The 16,235-nt window shown below is 40.7% G+C and overlaps 1 protein-coding gene across 4 annotated transcripts in view; it reads left to right on the top strand.

Annotated features, from left to right (window-relative positions):
• The window catches only part of LOC137334260 (contactin-4-like), a 1,825,202-nt gene that overhangs the window by 1,672,664 nt on the left and 136,303 nt on the right, over window positions 1-16,235 (top strand). For all 4 annotated transcript variants that reach the window (XM_067998918.1, XM_067998917.1, XM_067998915.1 and 1 more), the window contains 2 exons: window positions 237-395; window positions 5,067-5,216. In XM_067998918.1, the coding sequence (XP_067855019.1) occupies window positions 237-395; window positions 5,067-5,216 (309 nt within the window). The remainder of the gene's footprint in view (window positions 1-236; window positions 396-5,066; window positions 5,217-16,235) is intronic.

Below are 16,235 nucleotides of genomic sequence, written 5' to 3'. Positions count from 1 at the left end.
CACCCCACATCTGTTTAGATTTACCCTACATTGTTCTTATAGCTCAATGTTTTTTTCTCTTTTGTCTGGAAAAACCCTAGCAGCTGTTTCTTATCCAAACCTTCAGTCTCCTGCAGTCTGCTGTTAACAAAGATGTGGTTTTCAGTCTTGTTTTACCTAATGTTCTTTGCTTTAAACAATTGATGTCCTGTTATCCATCATATGACATCCTCTCACATGTGTGTCTTTTATATTAGTTCCACCAGGTCCACCAGGGGGTGTGATAGTGGAGGAGATTACAGATACCACAGCTCAACTCTCTTGGAGCCCTGGCATTGACAATCACAGCCCAATTTCAATGTACACTGTGCAGGCACGAACTCCCTTTTCGGTGGGTTGGCAGGCTCTTAAAACAGGTGAATGCTGCAGTAATATTAAGAAATGGCATGATGAAAACTAGTCTAAGTTTATCTTGCATTATGTGTACATTAAACCAATAAAGTTGGACCTTTTTATTTTGGATGTCCTATTTGATAAGATTTGGACGTATTTATTATAAGATGCATGATTTTGGAATTTTACATTTCTTAAATGCCTTATTTTGTGGATCAGAATCCACTTTTCAGGCAATTTATATTAACTTCACCTGCAGAAACAATCATCTTGCTTTAACTTTTATCGTGCACATCAGATGGCAGATCACTTTAATTGCACTTACCTTCACTTTTCAAAAAGACCAAATGATCATCTTTTATCGTAAATTCTGTCTGCTCCTTTTAAAGTGACATTCCCAATGTAAATGTTAATATGTACAAGTCTAAATGGATTGTAACATTGTATGAACTCAGACATTTGATGACAGATTGGATTATGTTTTTTAAACAGAGCTCTGAATGTCCTTTGCTGTTTTCCAAATTGGTTACATTCTTCCTTGTGTAACATCTTTGAAAATGAGTTTCTGACACTTCGGTTTTAATTCTTGTGCAATAATGTAAAAGAGAAAAGCAGAACCGTAGAACATTTTGTTACTTGCACTGATCTCTGAATAGACTGCAAAATGAACCATACACATGGGTGCTAGGAATGTTTCGGTTTAAGTTTGGTTTGGTCCAGTCTTGTTCTGAAGTGAATATACTGGCATTGGTGCCTCGAGGCATTGCTTTGGAACAGCAGTATGCAGCATCACAGCGTTCTGCCACATAGAATGGCTCCTTCACTCCACCAAGTTCCGATTTCTCTTGCATTGCTGAGGCTACAGGGTGGGAAAATCAAAAGGAGAGTCAAAAGCATGGGTGGCAAGTGGAGACCTTAAGTAGATGACCTGCCTGTTTTCACAGCAACAAGTGTCGCCCAGGGATGCAGAAGGGTAGCAATAATGGAGTAACATACTTTAAGAAGAGTATGATATAAAACAAGTTCAATTACTGGTCTGTGTTGAGTTACCTGATCAGAGCCAGAGTGGTGGTAGAGGTACTACAATTAGCTTTGGTGCTCATGGATTAGAGAGGAGAAAATCAGCTACGTTCCTGCTCCTGATTGCTATACGATGACACCACCCCACCAGAAATTCACATTTGTGGGAATTGGCCGAGGACAGAATCTGGCTTAACTGGGATGCTCCTTGCAGTCCAATAACTAATTAACACTCAATGTCTAGATTCGCACCTGAGTAATGGCCATTTGAGCAAGATACTGGAGAGTGACCTGCACTCCATCAGAGAGTCAATGTTTTCGGTGGGAGGGGGGAGGGAGACAACATTGGCAATTATATAGGAAAGGTCTGACCATAATATGGAAGTGCCTTAGAATCCACAGACTTTTCATTATATCCCACATTTTCACACTCAGATAGCGTCTCAGTCTATTTAAGGATCCCCTCATAAGGCTCCATAACAAACTCTGCATGTACTTTCTCCATTGTCTTCGATGCTGACTGTATTTACTTCAGAAGCTGATCCAAGGAAAGCAACCAGATGTTTGCGTTCATTGTTATGTTTTTTTAAAGCTAACTTAGTTAGATAGCCATGATGTGGAGATGCCGGTGATGGACTGGGGTTGACAATTGTAAACAATTTTACAACACCAAGTTATAGTCCAGCAATTTTATTTTAAATTCACAAGCTTTCGGAGGCTTCCTCCTTCCTCAGGTGAATGTTGTTGGAAATGAAATCCTCGAAATGAAATCGCAATCGAAATTACTAGGATGCTACCGGGACTTGATGGTTTGACTTACAGGGAGAGGTTAGACAGACTGGGACTTTTTTCCCTGGAGAGTAGGAGGTTAAGGGGTGATCTTATAGAAGTCTATAAAATAATGAGGGGCATAGATAAGGTGGATAGTCAAAATCTTTTCCCAAAGGTAGGGGAGTCTATAACGAGGGGGCATAGATTTAAGGTGAGAGGGGAGAGATACAAAAGGGTCCAGAGGGGCAATTTTTTCACTCAAAGGGTGGTGAGTGTCTGGAACGAGCTGCCAGAGGCAATAGTAGAGGCGGGTACAATTTTGTCTTTTAAAAAGCATTTGGACAGTTACATGGGTAAGATGGGTATAGAGGGATATGGGACAAGTGCAGGCAATTGGGACTAGCTTAGTGGTATAAACTGGGCGACATGGACATGTTGGGCCGAAGGGCCTGTTTCCATGTTGTAACTTCTATGATTCTATGATTCTATGATTTCATTTCGAGGATTTCATTTCCAACAACGTTCACCTGAGGAAGGAGGAAGCCTCCGAAAGCTTGTGAATTTAAAATAAAATTGCTGGACTATAACTTGGTGTTGTAAAATTGTTTACAATTAGTTAGATAGCCGACAGCCAAACACTCCATCCATACTGTGTTTGTGCCCCAAGATGCAAATGAAGTTTAGCATCTTCACTGTAGAAAACCTTTGACTGTTTTACCTGCTCAGCAGGGAGTGTTTACATTTTCATGCTTGGGAATAGATAGATCCATTTCATTCATTGCGCCATGGGACCAGTTTAATTCTTTTATTATGGTCTGCAAACAGTGGCATTTTAACTTCAGATTTGTTAGCTAATTACTGCACTGTAACAGTTTTTTAGAGGGAGACAACTGTGTGGATGAAAAGTCCTTGAAGTCATCAGACTTTTTTAATGTAGGGTTGGCCCCTTCCTATTTCTCATCTACATGCTGCCCCTCGGCGACATCATCCGAAAACACGTCAGGTCAGGTTCAGCGTCCACTGACGACGCCCAGCTCGACCTCTCTTGACCTCTCCACTGCCTTTGATTTGTCACGTTGCTTGTGTGACATCCAGTATTGGATGAGCAGAAATTTCTTCCAGTTAAATATTGGGAAGACCAAAGCCATTGTCTTCGGTCCCCGCCACAAACTCCATTCCCTAGCCACCGACTCCATCCCTCTCCCTGGCCACTGTCTGAGGCTGAACCAGACTGCTTGCAACCCTGACATCCTATTTGACCCTGAGCTGAGCTTCCAATCCCATATCCTCCCCATCACCAAGACCGCTACCTGCACCTCTGTAACATCGCCCGTCTCTGCCCCTGCCTCAGCTCATCTGCTGCTGAAACCCTCATCCCTGCCTTTGTTACCTCTGGACTCGACTATGTCAAAGCTGTCCTGGCCGGCCTCCCACCTTGCAAGCCTCCGTAAACTTGAGCTCATCCAAAACTCTGCTGCCTGTTTCCTAACTCGCACCAAGCCCTGCTCACCCATTACCCCTGACCTACATTGGCTCCCGGTCCAGCAATGTCTCGATTTTAAAATTTTTATCCTTGTTTTCCAATCACACCATGGCCTCGCCCTGCCCTATCTCTGTAACCTTCTCCAGCCCTACAACCCTCTGAGATCTCTGCACTCCTCCTATTCTGGCCTCCTGCACATTCCCGATTTTCATCGCTCCACCATGCCTTCAGCTGCCTCGGTCTTAAGCACTGGAATTCCTTCCCTAAACCTCTCCAACTCTCTACCTCTCTCTCTTCCGTTAAGATGCTCCTTAAAACCTATCTCTTTGACCCTATCTCCTTATGCTGCTCGGTGTCAAATTTTGTTTGATGATGCTCCTTTGAAGCACCTTGGGACGTTTTACTACGTTAGAGGCAGTATATAAATGCAAGTTGTTGTTGTTATAAAAACACAGTGGAATAACCTGTAGAGTTGATGTCCATTCCTCCTGGTGTTGTGGCAGCTGCAGCAAGAGACAGCTCCAAATGTTCCATTATATCTTTACCTAAATATTTATTCATTGATCATTATAACAACTGAAAAGCACAAAGAGTGCTCATTTTGTATCAGGCTAGCTCTGACAAAAGTTGTGTCTATAGTATTCCCTTGCTCCATTCGTAGTGTTTGTATTTGTGCTGACTTGTTGCATTTTTTTCCTTAAAAATCTTGATATCGGTTATTGCAGTCCACGGAGTCAGCTGGTGATAAGCATTGGATAGGGGCTCAGAGCGAGTGAATGCTAATGCTTCACATACCCATGGTGATAAGAAAATGTGATAGCATCTTGGCATCTGTTTCAGGCTCCTGAATTGACTTGCAGAAACCATCTGATGATGCCATTGATGTATCGCATCATCCGTACTTCAGGATTTTCTCCTGTTTTGGCCACGTTGTCTGAAGACTGCTGCATTTTGGGGAGACTTTCACTCAACAGTTCCCATTATCTCACCATTAGCCCTCCATTACTTTTTCAGAGAATCTTATTTATTTTTTGTGATAATGCTTTGCTTTACAGCTCACTGTTTAAATGGAAAAAAAATTATATTCACCCTCAGCAAATAGGGCTGCATAACATCATTAGAGATGGAACTGGGAAAGGGCTGCAAAAATAGGCAGTGGACCATTAATACAGGATTCATTTGAATAAAGAGTATCTAACATTGATGTTCCAAGAGTGATGATGTTCCTAAATCATTTGATCTTATGACTCATTCAGTTAGCTGTAATCTTGGAAAGGTGGCAATTTGTCTGTAGCATTATTCTTAAATATTAGTTAAGAAAGGAATTGTCTGTTCCAATTCTGATAATGGGACTGTGTTTTCTCGATAAATGGATTATGTTTTATATGTTAAAGTTAACATCTCGTGCATTTACTTGCAGCTCCTGATGTCATTGATGGCGATGCTGTAACAGCGACAGTGATCGACTTAAGTCCCTGGGTGGAATATGAATTCCGAGTCGTTGCTAGTAACAACATTGGCATTGGGGAGCCGAGTTTACCGTCTGAAAAATCAAGGACAGAAGAAGCCCGTAAGTGACTGATGATTATTACTGAGAATGTCCTCAAGTGCTACAGCGATGGTGATTGTACAAACTGCGCCATTGTTGACCAGGATGCCTTTACAAAGGCCAGACAGTGAGAACACTGGAGTAATAAAAGTTTGGCAATTGCAACTGTATCATACAGTAAAATCCTAGGGAATTATCCTGTGGTATGCTTTAAAATTCATTCCAAGAATTTCCTGTGAAATCCTATCAAATTTTATCAGATGTCCTGGAGAATTTTGGAAAGGGATGTAAGATCTAAGTGTGACCATTTCTGTCGTTGTGTCCCAGGAATAGGTCGTTTCGAATTCTTTGTTGGAATAAATTAAGATTCATTTTGTTTTTAAAAATAAGAGAGAAGTAATATTTTAAAACTTATTTTATACGTAGTTTCTTATTTTGATATGAACTAATTCTACAAGTATGTACTTTTGACATTACACATTATCATAGGTAATTAATAACTATGGACAGCAATTAAGCCATTTACTGAAAGATCTTTTCTCCTCTTGTGTCAATTAAAGGTCACATCAATTGTGCAACATTAGGTAAAGATTTTAACTTAATTAAATTTGAATCCTAAAGCCTTACTAGAGATACATGATTCAGACCTTTACCGTAATAGTTGGGACCGTCTATCATCTTGTTATATAAACTGTAAGTGCTGTGAATGGAAAGCTGTCAAGGAGTTTTCTGATAGCAGGCACTGCGGGGTGGTCTGGATTAGCAGATACGATCATCTACAAAAAACACATTTCAGCACTTTTGTGTGGAATTTCTGCCTGCATCATCTTTTAAAAGCACTGTGAAATGCAGTCATGAAGAGCAAGGGAAAAAAAACTTGTAATGAGATGTGTTTATAGAGGTTCAAAATGAAAGTTTGTTTTTCACTGGTTATGTTTTAAGTTTCAAAAAAAAGAAATTGCATTTATATAGTGCGATTCATGACCTCAGGATATCCCAAAGTGCTTTGCAGCCATTAAACTTCTTAAGTTTAAGGGTCAAATTTAACTCTACCTGCTTGGCGGAAAACGGGCAGGTGGACAGTTAAAAACAAGTAGGTTACTTACCCGCTTAGATTCCAACCATTTCCGACGTTAAGCTGTAGGTTTTTGTAGGCGGATGAGGCAACTGCCTTTATGAGGTGGAGCCTCATAAATTTATGCAACTTTGGGCCCTATCACATCATGAGGGCCCCGCTGCAGTTTTAACCGGGGCCTGAGCAGGGAAGCCACTGTGGCTTTCTGGCTGGGCAGAAGCAGGTCTGCAGCTCGTTTGAAGACAGAAGAGGCCCTTCTGATAAGTCTAAAACTTACCTTTGTGGGGTCAGGTGGAACAGGAGTACTCCTCTGGGTCCCCCCTGCTCACGGTTTCCCCTGCCCCGAACACGTGCCGCTTCTCACCCATTACACCCTTCTGTAACCCCTCCCTGCCACCTACCTGGAAGCCGGCCAAATTGGCAGCTGGCATTTAAATGATGCTTGCTGCGGCCTCCTGATGCCTCTGCTGGGTGGACAATCAACTTGCTGGAGCGGTTTTCCGCTGGAACCCCATCCCAAGTTAAAATCCACCCCGTAGTCACTGTTGTAGGAAGACACGGCAGCCAATTTGCACATAGCAAGGTCCCACAAACAGCAGTGAGATAAACGACCAGATCATCTGCTTGTGGTGTTGGTTGAGGGATAAATATTGGCCAGGTCACCGAGAGAACTCTCCTGCTCTTCTTTTTAGAAATTTGTCATGGGATCTTTTATGACCACCTGAGAGAGCAGACAGGGCCTCAATTTAACTTCTCATCTGAAAGACTACACCTCCGACAGTGAAGCACACCCTCAATACTGCACTGGAGTGTCAACCTCGATTTTGTGCTGAAGTCTCTGGAGGGGGACTTGAACCCATGACCTTCTGACTCAGATGCAAGAGTGCTACCACTGTGCCAAGGCCTACATCTAAAGACCGCAAAATGTGGCGATCCATGTGCAGGAAGGGAGTTAACAATTTGATTGAACAAGCTAGAATTGCCAAAGAAGAAGAGAAACGTAGACTGAGGAAAGAATGTCTGTCTCCTGCAACTACTCCATCAACTGGGCTGTCTTTCATATGACAGCTTTGTGGTAAAATATGTCTCTCTAGGACTGGTTTACAAAGCCAGATAAATGCTCATGAAAAACATGGTCAGTCTTAAAACTTGAAATTTTAATTGTGCTGAGAAATAATCGTATTCGATTATCGACGGATTGCCAGGAAAGTGCACCATAAGTAGAAAAAGTTTAGGACCAGACAGACTTAGTGAGTGAGACTAAAGAGAGGGATGAAGAGTTACAATGAGGCATTGCTCTTCGTAAAAAATGCACTAGGAAAATGTAATTATTTACAGAAGTATTATATCGTTGCGCTCGTTGAAGTGATGCAGACTACACACGGCGTGGGTGGGAATAAATCAGACCTTTTGGTTTTCCAAAACAGGCTTATTACTGGTCTTCAGAAATATATTTGCTGCATACTATCAGATAGTTATTATCAGCAATGTGGTAAACTATTCCCTATTCATTAAAATGTGATGTAGCTAAAAGTGATGGCGACAAAGTGGCTTTAATTAGAAATTGCAACAAGCAGCAACACAACAGATGAACACAGATTTTCTGTCTGAACAACTCTTAAAAAAAAAATCAATTGTTACTAAATATTAATAGGATATTAAGTGAATGTAAAGAATTACTGAGTATTTAGAACTACAGTAAGTAGTTATTTTGATAGAATTTTGACTGAAGTGTAGAGATATCACGGTAGATCGATAGGTTGGGTTTATTGCACTGTATAACAGTATGTTACACCAGGATTACTGTATTAATGTAGGGTCAGATATCTTGACAGTAACGCAGTTAACAGTGATGTTTGGAGGCGACACTGTTGTTCTGTAGCTCATCTCGACAACAGACAATACTTTCATTATTATAAACTCCAAATGAGTTCTTCCAATTAGGAGTTCCCCTTATCAAGGCTCGCAACTCCTAAACCTTTCATTGTAATCAGCTTTTATTGTGGTCCCAACTGCAGCTCTTTTAAAGTTTGGTTCGCGGTCCAGTCCTTGATAAATTGCCTCCCCATCCCCGCCGTTGGGAGGAATATTTTACCCTTGAGTTTGAATAATAAGGTTTCAATGTATTTCAAGAGCAGTTAAAACATAAGAGCTTTGTAAACATTTTCTAAAGACTGCATTGCTGAGCAATAAATTCCACACGTTTTTTCATTTGCTACTTTTTGCCTCTGAATTAAAATAAAGGCTGCTGAGGATTTAGCAATTAAATACAAACTTTTAATACATGGAGAAAACATGTAATAATGTAATAGAAACTAGTATTTAACAGTACCATAAATAGAAATGCATAAATTATAATTATATGAAGTTCCGGTCTTAAAATTTTAGCAGCTAGAGACAAATATTAAAAAGCTGATATTTGCAGCCAAATTTCTACCATTCAGATATTAGAAAAGCACAAAATAATTGTGTTCACTTTGTGTTTTTTAATTCACAACTGAGTTAATCATTACAGTGAACAGTACAACCAAAAAAAAATGCTAATAATCATTCCTTCTAGCCAACAATAATTAAAAGAAGACTGGTTAGCTTGCCACCAATTGCTTCAAATTGGTAGTATTATGTCGTTGACGTTTTGCCAAAATCAACAGCTGCAGGCGACAGGCTTTTTTCAGTCATGAAAAGGTTGCTGGTAGGGATAGCAGTAGTCTCAAGCTTAATAGAGCTTCAACCATAGTCTTTACAGGATTGTCTATCATCACAGTAAATGTAGAAATTGATTACGCTGCAGAACAAGCCAGTGTTTAAACCGTGGAAGGATGGCGACAGCGTGACTGCTGCAGATACCTTTCAGCCAGCAATACTTTTGGCAAGGCTGAAATGTGTTACTTTAGGCAGCAGACCTCCTTTCCACAGCAATTCAGTATAAGTTACTGCTTTCATACCATCTATTTACCCTGACAGTTACATCACTATTTTCACATAATGTCAAGCAGTCTAAGGTCAGAGTTTTAGTTTCCATTTTCTAAATGTTATTCTTCTGTAATTAGGATGTTCAATGTATGATTTTAGTTTGTCACAACCGAAAGTGCTGACAAGGCCACATGCTAAAGAGGAATTTAAAGTTGCTTTGGGGGGTTTTAACTTGCTACATCTGGTGTTAACAGGCCGGTAAGGGCCACAAAATGGAGGCGGTAGCCTTACAGACCCATTAACACTGACGATGCGATCAGCGCCATTTTGAAAGGGGCCTGCAGTTGCGCCCAAACTGTCTGCCAGTTTCAGGCGGTAAGTCGCTTTTAACATGCAACTTGGGGTCTTAAGACCCTGATTACCATTTTAGGTCAGAACTAGTTGGAGCTTGCGCCATACAGGCTCTGACCAGTTTCAAGGGCAATGGAGCCAAAGAGGCCCAGCAAAGGTGAGTTTGAAATTATTTTTATTGGGCCTGTAGGGCCTGTGGGATCACAACCCACCCACTTCTCCCCCCCCCCCCATCCCGCACCCACTTACCTAGCTGTCAGATTTGTTGGCCCAATATTGGCCAGCCTTAATCTGGCGAGCTGCATTGGGACGTCCAATTGGCTCCCAGCAGCTCGCCACCCCATTGTAAATGAGACCGGTGCCTCAAAATCACAGTCATCTCTTCACCGTGGGTATGGGTGCAGCACGCCCCACCATTCTGTCCTTCCAAAAGTCAACATCGATCCCAATATGTTATCGCGACCAATTTTGTAATTGACTTGAAATAGTTTTAAAATTAAATTTTGTAGTTGATTTTAAACTGATTAGATTAACAAAATGTTACATTTGATTCCAATTGGCACACCATTTTTAAAAAATAGCATATTCTTCTTATGCTCCCAACATGAGCTTTACTATAGTGATATTAGAGCAAATTTTATGCAATTCATTATCAAATACAAGTTATTTATACCGTGTGCTCTGTATCACAAACCCAATCTCTCTCAAGATCCCAAGTCACAAGTTCTGCCATTGTGACCTCTGGAAACACAATCAACTTATATTATACACTCTTTCAGTGGTACTACTAAGTGCCCACATCAAGTGGAACCAGAACAACAAATACATTACATTTTCTGTTTATAGCCCAACTCCTCTCCATTAGTTTAAGACATGAGTAAATAATAACTTTCAACAGATGAACCTAAACCATCTCAGTGTTGTTCTGGTTTATGACATCAGCAAAATGCCACCATTTAGATAATTATTGACTCTACACATGTGGTCTATGGACTGGTGCTTTACACTCTGTGGTTTTGAACCTCCATCAGGCCAATGCCAGAACATCTTTTCCCCAAAGGGTGAGACAGGAATCGTTTCATGATCCTCTGCATGATACTGCAGCCACACACTACATCTGCACCAATAAGTTCACCCAAATCAGTGGAAAAACTAAGTAAAAGATTAACTTGAACAGTCTGAAAAGATTTTCTTTTTCTCAAAACTATTAAGTAACAGAACATAAACAGGTCATGGGCCAGTGGTTAGCAGAAAATAAAACCATCAACTGGCACCAACTTGTTGCTTCAGTGCTTGTCTTTTATGACTCACGATAACCATTTGGTGATTGATTTTGTTTAATCCAGAAGTCCCTGAAGTTCCTCCACAAAAGTCATCAAGAACTATCCAGGATGATCCAGACCAACTTGTTGTACATCTGGATAACTGGTATATTTTCTTGATATACCAGTACAATTCCTGGCACAAGTTTTCTTTTCTTTTTGCAGTCTGGCAAATGGGTGGGGGGTGTAATATTAAACTGCACCACGCTCACCTGGGCACCTGTCTTAATATCACACTATTGTGAAACCTATACCCTTGCCCAGCAGCATTAATGGAGCAGTCAATAAAATCACTATCCTAGTATTAGCTTCTGAAATCAACTAATTGCTGTCAGTCCGCAGAGCTGCTAAATGGGCCGACAGGTTTCATTAATCTAACATTATAGTTCAGTTGTAATAATAATTCCCAAATGATTATGGGCAAAAACTCATTCTAATTGGTTAGGCAAGCCTGTGTTAGTTACCGATTCCTCTGCCAATCAAATCTCAGTTGTAACTGCATGCGATTTATTAAATTACTTTGAGACTTACAGCTCGCATCTGTTCTTTTCTATTATTTTCCATAATTATAATTGCATTCAGGCGTAATTACAGAATACAACAAAATCAATTTTCAAAAAACTTTTACAAATCTACAATGAACCAGAAATGAGATGTTATAGGAAATGCGAAGATATACAAATCACAGATTTGTTGGCAAGTTGTGATGAATTTGCTGTTACTGAGAAAAAGTGCAGACAAGAGAACTGTCAATCTTTTTGGTGAAGAACTAGGTGGCTTCGGTACCAGCTAATACTGGGATAGTGATTTTGTTGACTGCTCCATTAGTGCCAACATCGGTAGATCAGGGGGCTCCAGAATGGGGTGGGGGGTCATGCTTCAAGGTGGAGCGAGGGGATCCAGCATCAGGGCGAGGTGGGGGGTGGGCGACTGATCACAGGGATCCTGTCGGCCAGGTGAGCTCGTTGGGCATGGATGAAGCCCTCCTGTTCCTCCTGGCCCATAAGCAGTGCAATAAGGGCACTCACCGCATGGATCCAGCCTTTCCCGTCTGCTTTCACCTGACATGAATCGGAAACGATGGGAAATCCAAACAGATAACGTGAAAGTTGTTTTACTTTTCTAACACACCAAAAATTGAGTACCTCAACTATTGCAATGAGGTACATTGCCCTTTTAAGTATCAGCCCGCTGGCTTTAAGTGGGGGCAGGACTTCCTGGTGTCGGTTGTGCGCACACATCCAAACGTGCCTGGATCAAACCCGGAAGGGACAAGTTGGAGCCGGGACGCGTTCCCGCTCCAAAAAGCTGTTAAATTTAACCTTCCACCCACCTCCAACCCACCCGTTCTTGGGGGTTAAAATTACCCCCAAGAAATTACATGTTTGGAAGCTTTAAAGTAGCACAAGAGGTTTTGTGTTAGCTGATGACAACATTTGTGCTACCACATCAACTTTGAGAAAGATAAACTGCTGATTGCTGGACATTTGACCAAGCCAAAACCCAACTAACAGATATGAAGATGGACCCAGTGCTTCAAGGAAAGTGTACTCATGAGAGCCTATGTCACTTCTAGATAAAGCTCATTCGTAATACCTCTCAAAAATGTTGCCGTGCTTAACCAACTCGAATCTTATTAAAAATGGTTACCAGGTATATTAGCAGACGAGCACTTACTAGAGCCTATGCCTATTTATGACTGGATTTAATCTAGACTTAAACAAAGGTATTAATTTATTTCCAAAATCACTGTAATGAATTATCCGTATTTAAATATACAATTATACTGTTGCCCATACAAATAAAAGTGCAGGCTGATGAGGGGAGACAAATGTTCCTTTATTGTCAGCCAGTTTCTACACCTGTCTGTCTGCAAACCTCATCACAGTTCAATTGAGCATCCTTCATTTATTTGCATAGACAGAACATGGCTTGTGGCAGTGTTGGATTGAAGGTCCCTCTTGGACCCATTAGAATTACAGCACTACCTTCCTACTCAGTTTGTACCTTGAATGTTAACCCCGGATTGAAACTTCTCCTCTCAGAACTATGGTATCTCCCATCTGGCTGTCGTCTGTACACTACATTAAAAAAAGATGGAATCTGTGTGGTGTTTGTGAGTGACCATTTTAAATTTCCACAGCTTTTTTGAAAAAATAGATACAAAAGGAAATTTGAAATTTTGAAGTGGAAGAAAATAACAAAAACAAATTTTCACAGAGTACATGTGAGGTTTTTAACAATGGAAAGAAAAAGATCCAGTACACTGTGAGAAGCAATAGACAGATTTAACCTTGATACATGTTCCATTGTTCTCACAGCAGACTTTACATTGAGTTCAACAGCAGGTAAGTATTTTGCTGGTTCCCTCTTGCAGGGATTGAGTTCTATAAGTGCAAAATACTTCCAGTTGAGCAGATACATGATATGTATGAAATTGTACACAGGAGAAATATAATAAATAATGTAACTAAATTGTATTTTATTATTAATATTTAACTTGGTGAATTAAAAAAGCTCAGTATTCCATCATGAAAAACTTGGCAGGAAAAGAATAAATGAACTATAGTTTCTCTCAAATTACAGAGGGAACAATGAGGTGCAATGTTTTTATTTCATTTCAGAATAATCAAACCAATAGGACACGTAGAATTTTGAAATTAATTTTTTGGCCTGATGGGTGGGGATCTGTCACAATCTTTTCTAAAAAAAATGCTTCTCCTGTTATTTTGGAGATAATATCTCAATCAAAACAGTCTCTTAGCAATATATTACTACATTTCCCATCTGAAGTATTCATGCTTAGTCTGCAAGTTTCTTATTTATGGTATTATATGTCAAATGGCTGTTAACAGATAAAGTAATTACTTTAGAAATAGTTCAGGAAATGACATTGCATTCTGTAATGGGTGAGGTATTATTGACTGTTATAGGAATTAATGTTAGCTTCACATATTTGTGGGTGGGAACTCAGGACACACAGTCAACTGATGCCTCCTGTGATTCACATTCTTGTTAACTGTCGTGTGGCATGTCTGCAGCTTTAGACAGTGAATACTCATTTGAGGCGCAGCTTTCTAATAGCACATAAAATATTTAATAAAAATTCCATGGCCCTAGAATTACTTCTGCAGCACTACTATTTCTGATTAGTGATTCTACATCTGCAGAAGTTAGTATTTGTAGAAAATGCAGAGACCTCTTATTTTTGAAAATCCACAAAAATGTTCTGAATGGAGACCAAAAATGGTTTATAGATTTGGAGGAGAAAAAAATTGTATTATTAAAGTGAAACATTATAAGAACTTTTGGTCCTAACCAATACATGAACTTGTCAGTTTAACCCTGAGATCTCAGCAAATGGATGGAAATGAAATGGAAATTATAATTTGTGTAATCAGATAAGTTGTGATATTAAGGGATATGATTTTCTGATGTATTGACTATAATGAGTGCATTAAAAGATTCTTCACCCCACATATACAAACTCACCAATTTCATCTCTGTTATTGTTTGAAGAAGCCATGGCCTAAAATGCATAAACCAATATGGAGACTATCTGAATGAAATACTAATGATTCATAGAGGAACAGTATATAGAACATTGTAAATAATATGCAAGGCAAACAGTGTTTGTCTTAAGTATTTATTCTGCTTTCTCCACACACTCCAGACTCTCTCTAGTCTTGTTGTTCTTGAGAAACCACATGGGCAACCTGAATTATATGATATCACAAAACTGTTGTTGACACTATACACATCCTCTATAAAAGGTAATCGGCATACCTGAACGTCAGTTCAGTCTTCCCCAGCTACCCCATTGAGTCCTTATATCACCTGATGTCATTCAAGCTATGCATTAATGGGTCTGGCTACAAGTTAATGTATTATTTTTTCTTCACAGGATTCTTTCTCCTAATTATCCTTGTTCTTTTTGGAACAAGGCAAGAAAAAAAGTTAGACCTACTGGATTTACCTCAAAAACTAAGGGGGTGATTTTAGGAGGCAAATGCGGGTGCGTTGAGGGCAGGGAGGGCTCCAAAAATCACGCAAATCCCGTTCGGGTTCGGAAGCCGGCTCCAACGTGCTGGCTTCCGAGTTTCCCAAGGATACACCAGTGTGCGGGCGGGAGACCCAAAAATGGAAATCCCGCCGGCAATTAAAGCCAGAGGGATGACAGTTAAAGAGCCAGATGTACCTCATTGAGGTAATTAAGGCACTTGACAAAGCAGCCCACTTGATTGGCACCCCATCCACCACCCTAAACATTCACTCTCTTCACCACCGGCGCACTGTGGCTGCAGTTTGTACCATCCACAGGATGCACTGCAGCAACTTGCCAAGGCTTCTTCGACAGCACCTCCCAAACCTGCAACTTCTGCCACCTAGAAGGACAAGGGCAGCAGGCACAGGGGAACAACGCCACCTGCACGTTCCCCTCCAAGTCACACACCATCCCGACTTGGAAATATATCGCCGTTCCTTCATCGTCGCTGGGTCAAAATCCTGGAACTCCCTACCTAACAGCAATGTGAGAGAACCTTCACCACACGGACTGCAGCGGTTCAAGAAGGCAGCTCACCACCACCTTCTCAAGGGCAATTAGGAATGGGCAATAAATGCTGGCCTCGCCAGCGACGCCCACATCCCATGAACGAATAAAAAAAAAACTTTGAAGAAATTACCTTCAGCTTTTACCTAAGCAAGCCTCCAAATTCCATTGGCACCAAAATGAATGCATTACCTTTTAAAATTTGTGCCTTTTCATCAGGAACAGCCCTTCTCCAGGGCTCTGACAGTTAAACATCAAAATCAGCACTGAAATGCCCTTTGCTGCTTCAAAAAACGACTCTGGGTCAACACCGAGCCTCCCTTCAATTGGTATGAATCCAAGAGCGCCCATAAGTCCCGCATCCAAGCTAGCGGTAGACATAATTCCTCCAGTTGATTTTTCACTTGGCACCAAGCATGCTGCTAAGCCCTCCTAACTGCTATGATATCAGGGGACTCCAGTATTTAAACCAATTGACCCCAAAATTCCTTGGTAAGGATAGCGGGAGAGAGGAAGAATCACAGATGTACACTGCTACCTAAAGAAAATTACAGATACAACCTCAGACAGGGAGAGATACCCCCATAAGGGAAATAACTTTGGATGTACACAAGTACAAAGAGAGAACCACAGATACACAATGGGGCAGAGAGAGAGAAAGAAAATTACATACACACATGGATAGAAAGAGCAAGCGACAAATACACACAGGAACAGAGAAAGAGAACCACAGATACACACAGGGACAGAGTGCTTTTGGTCATTTATTACAAAGGGTGGATATATCACATGAGCAAGTTGTATGTGAAAGCGAGTTTACAAAATAT

This window comes from Heptranchias perlo, chromosome 17 (assembly GCF_035084215.1).
Source record: "Heptranchias perlo isolate sHepPer1 chromosome 17, sHepPer1.hap1, whole genome shotgun sequence".
NCBI lineage: Eukaryota > Metazoa > Chordata > Chondrichthyes > Hexanchiformes > Hexanchidae > Heptranchias > Heptranchias perlo.
Note: the sequence above shows the minus strand (reverse complement) of the source record. Positions and strands in the feature narration are given on the sequence as shown.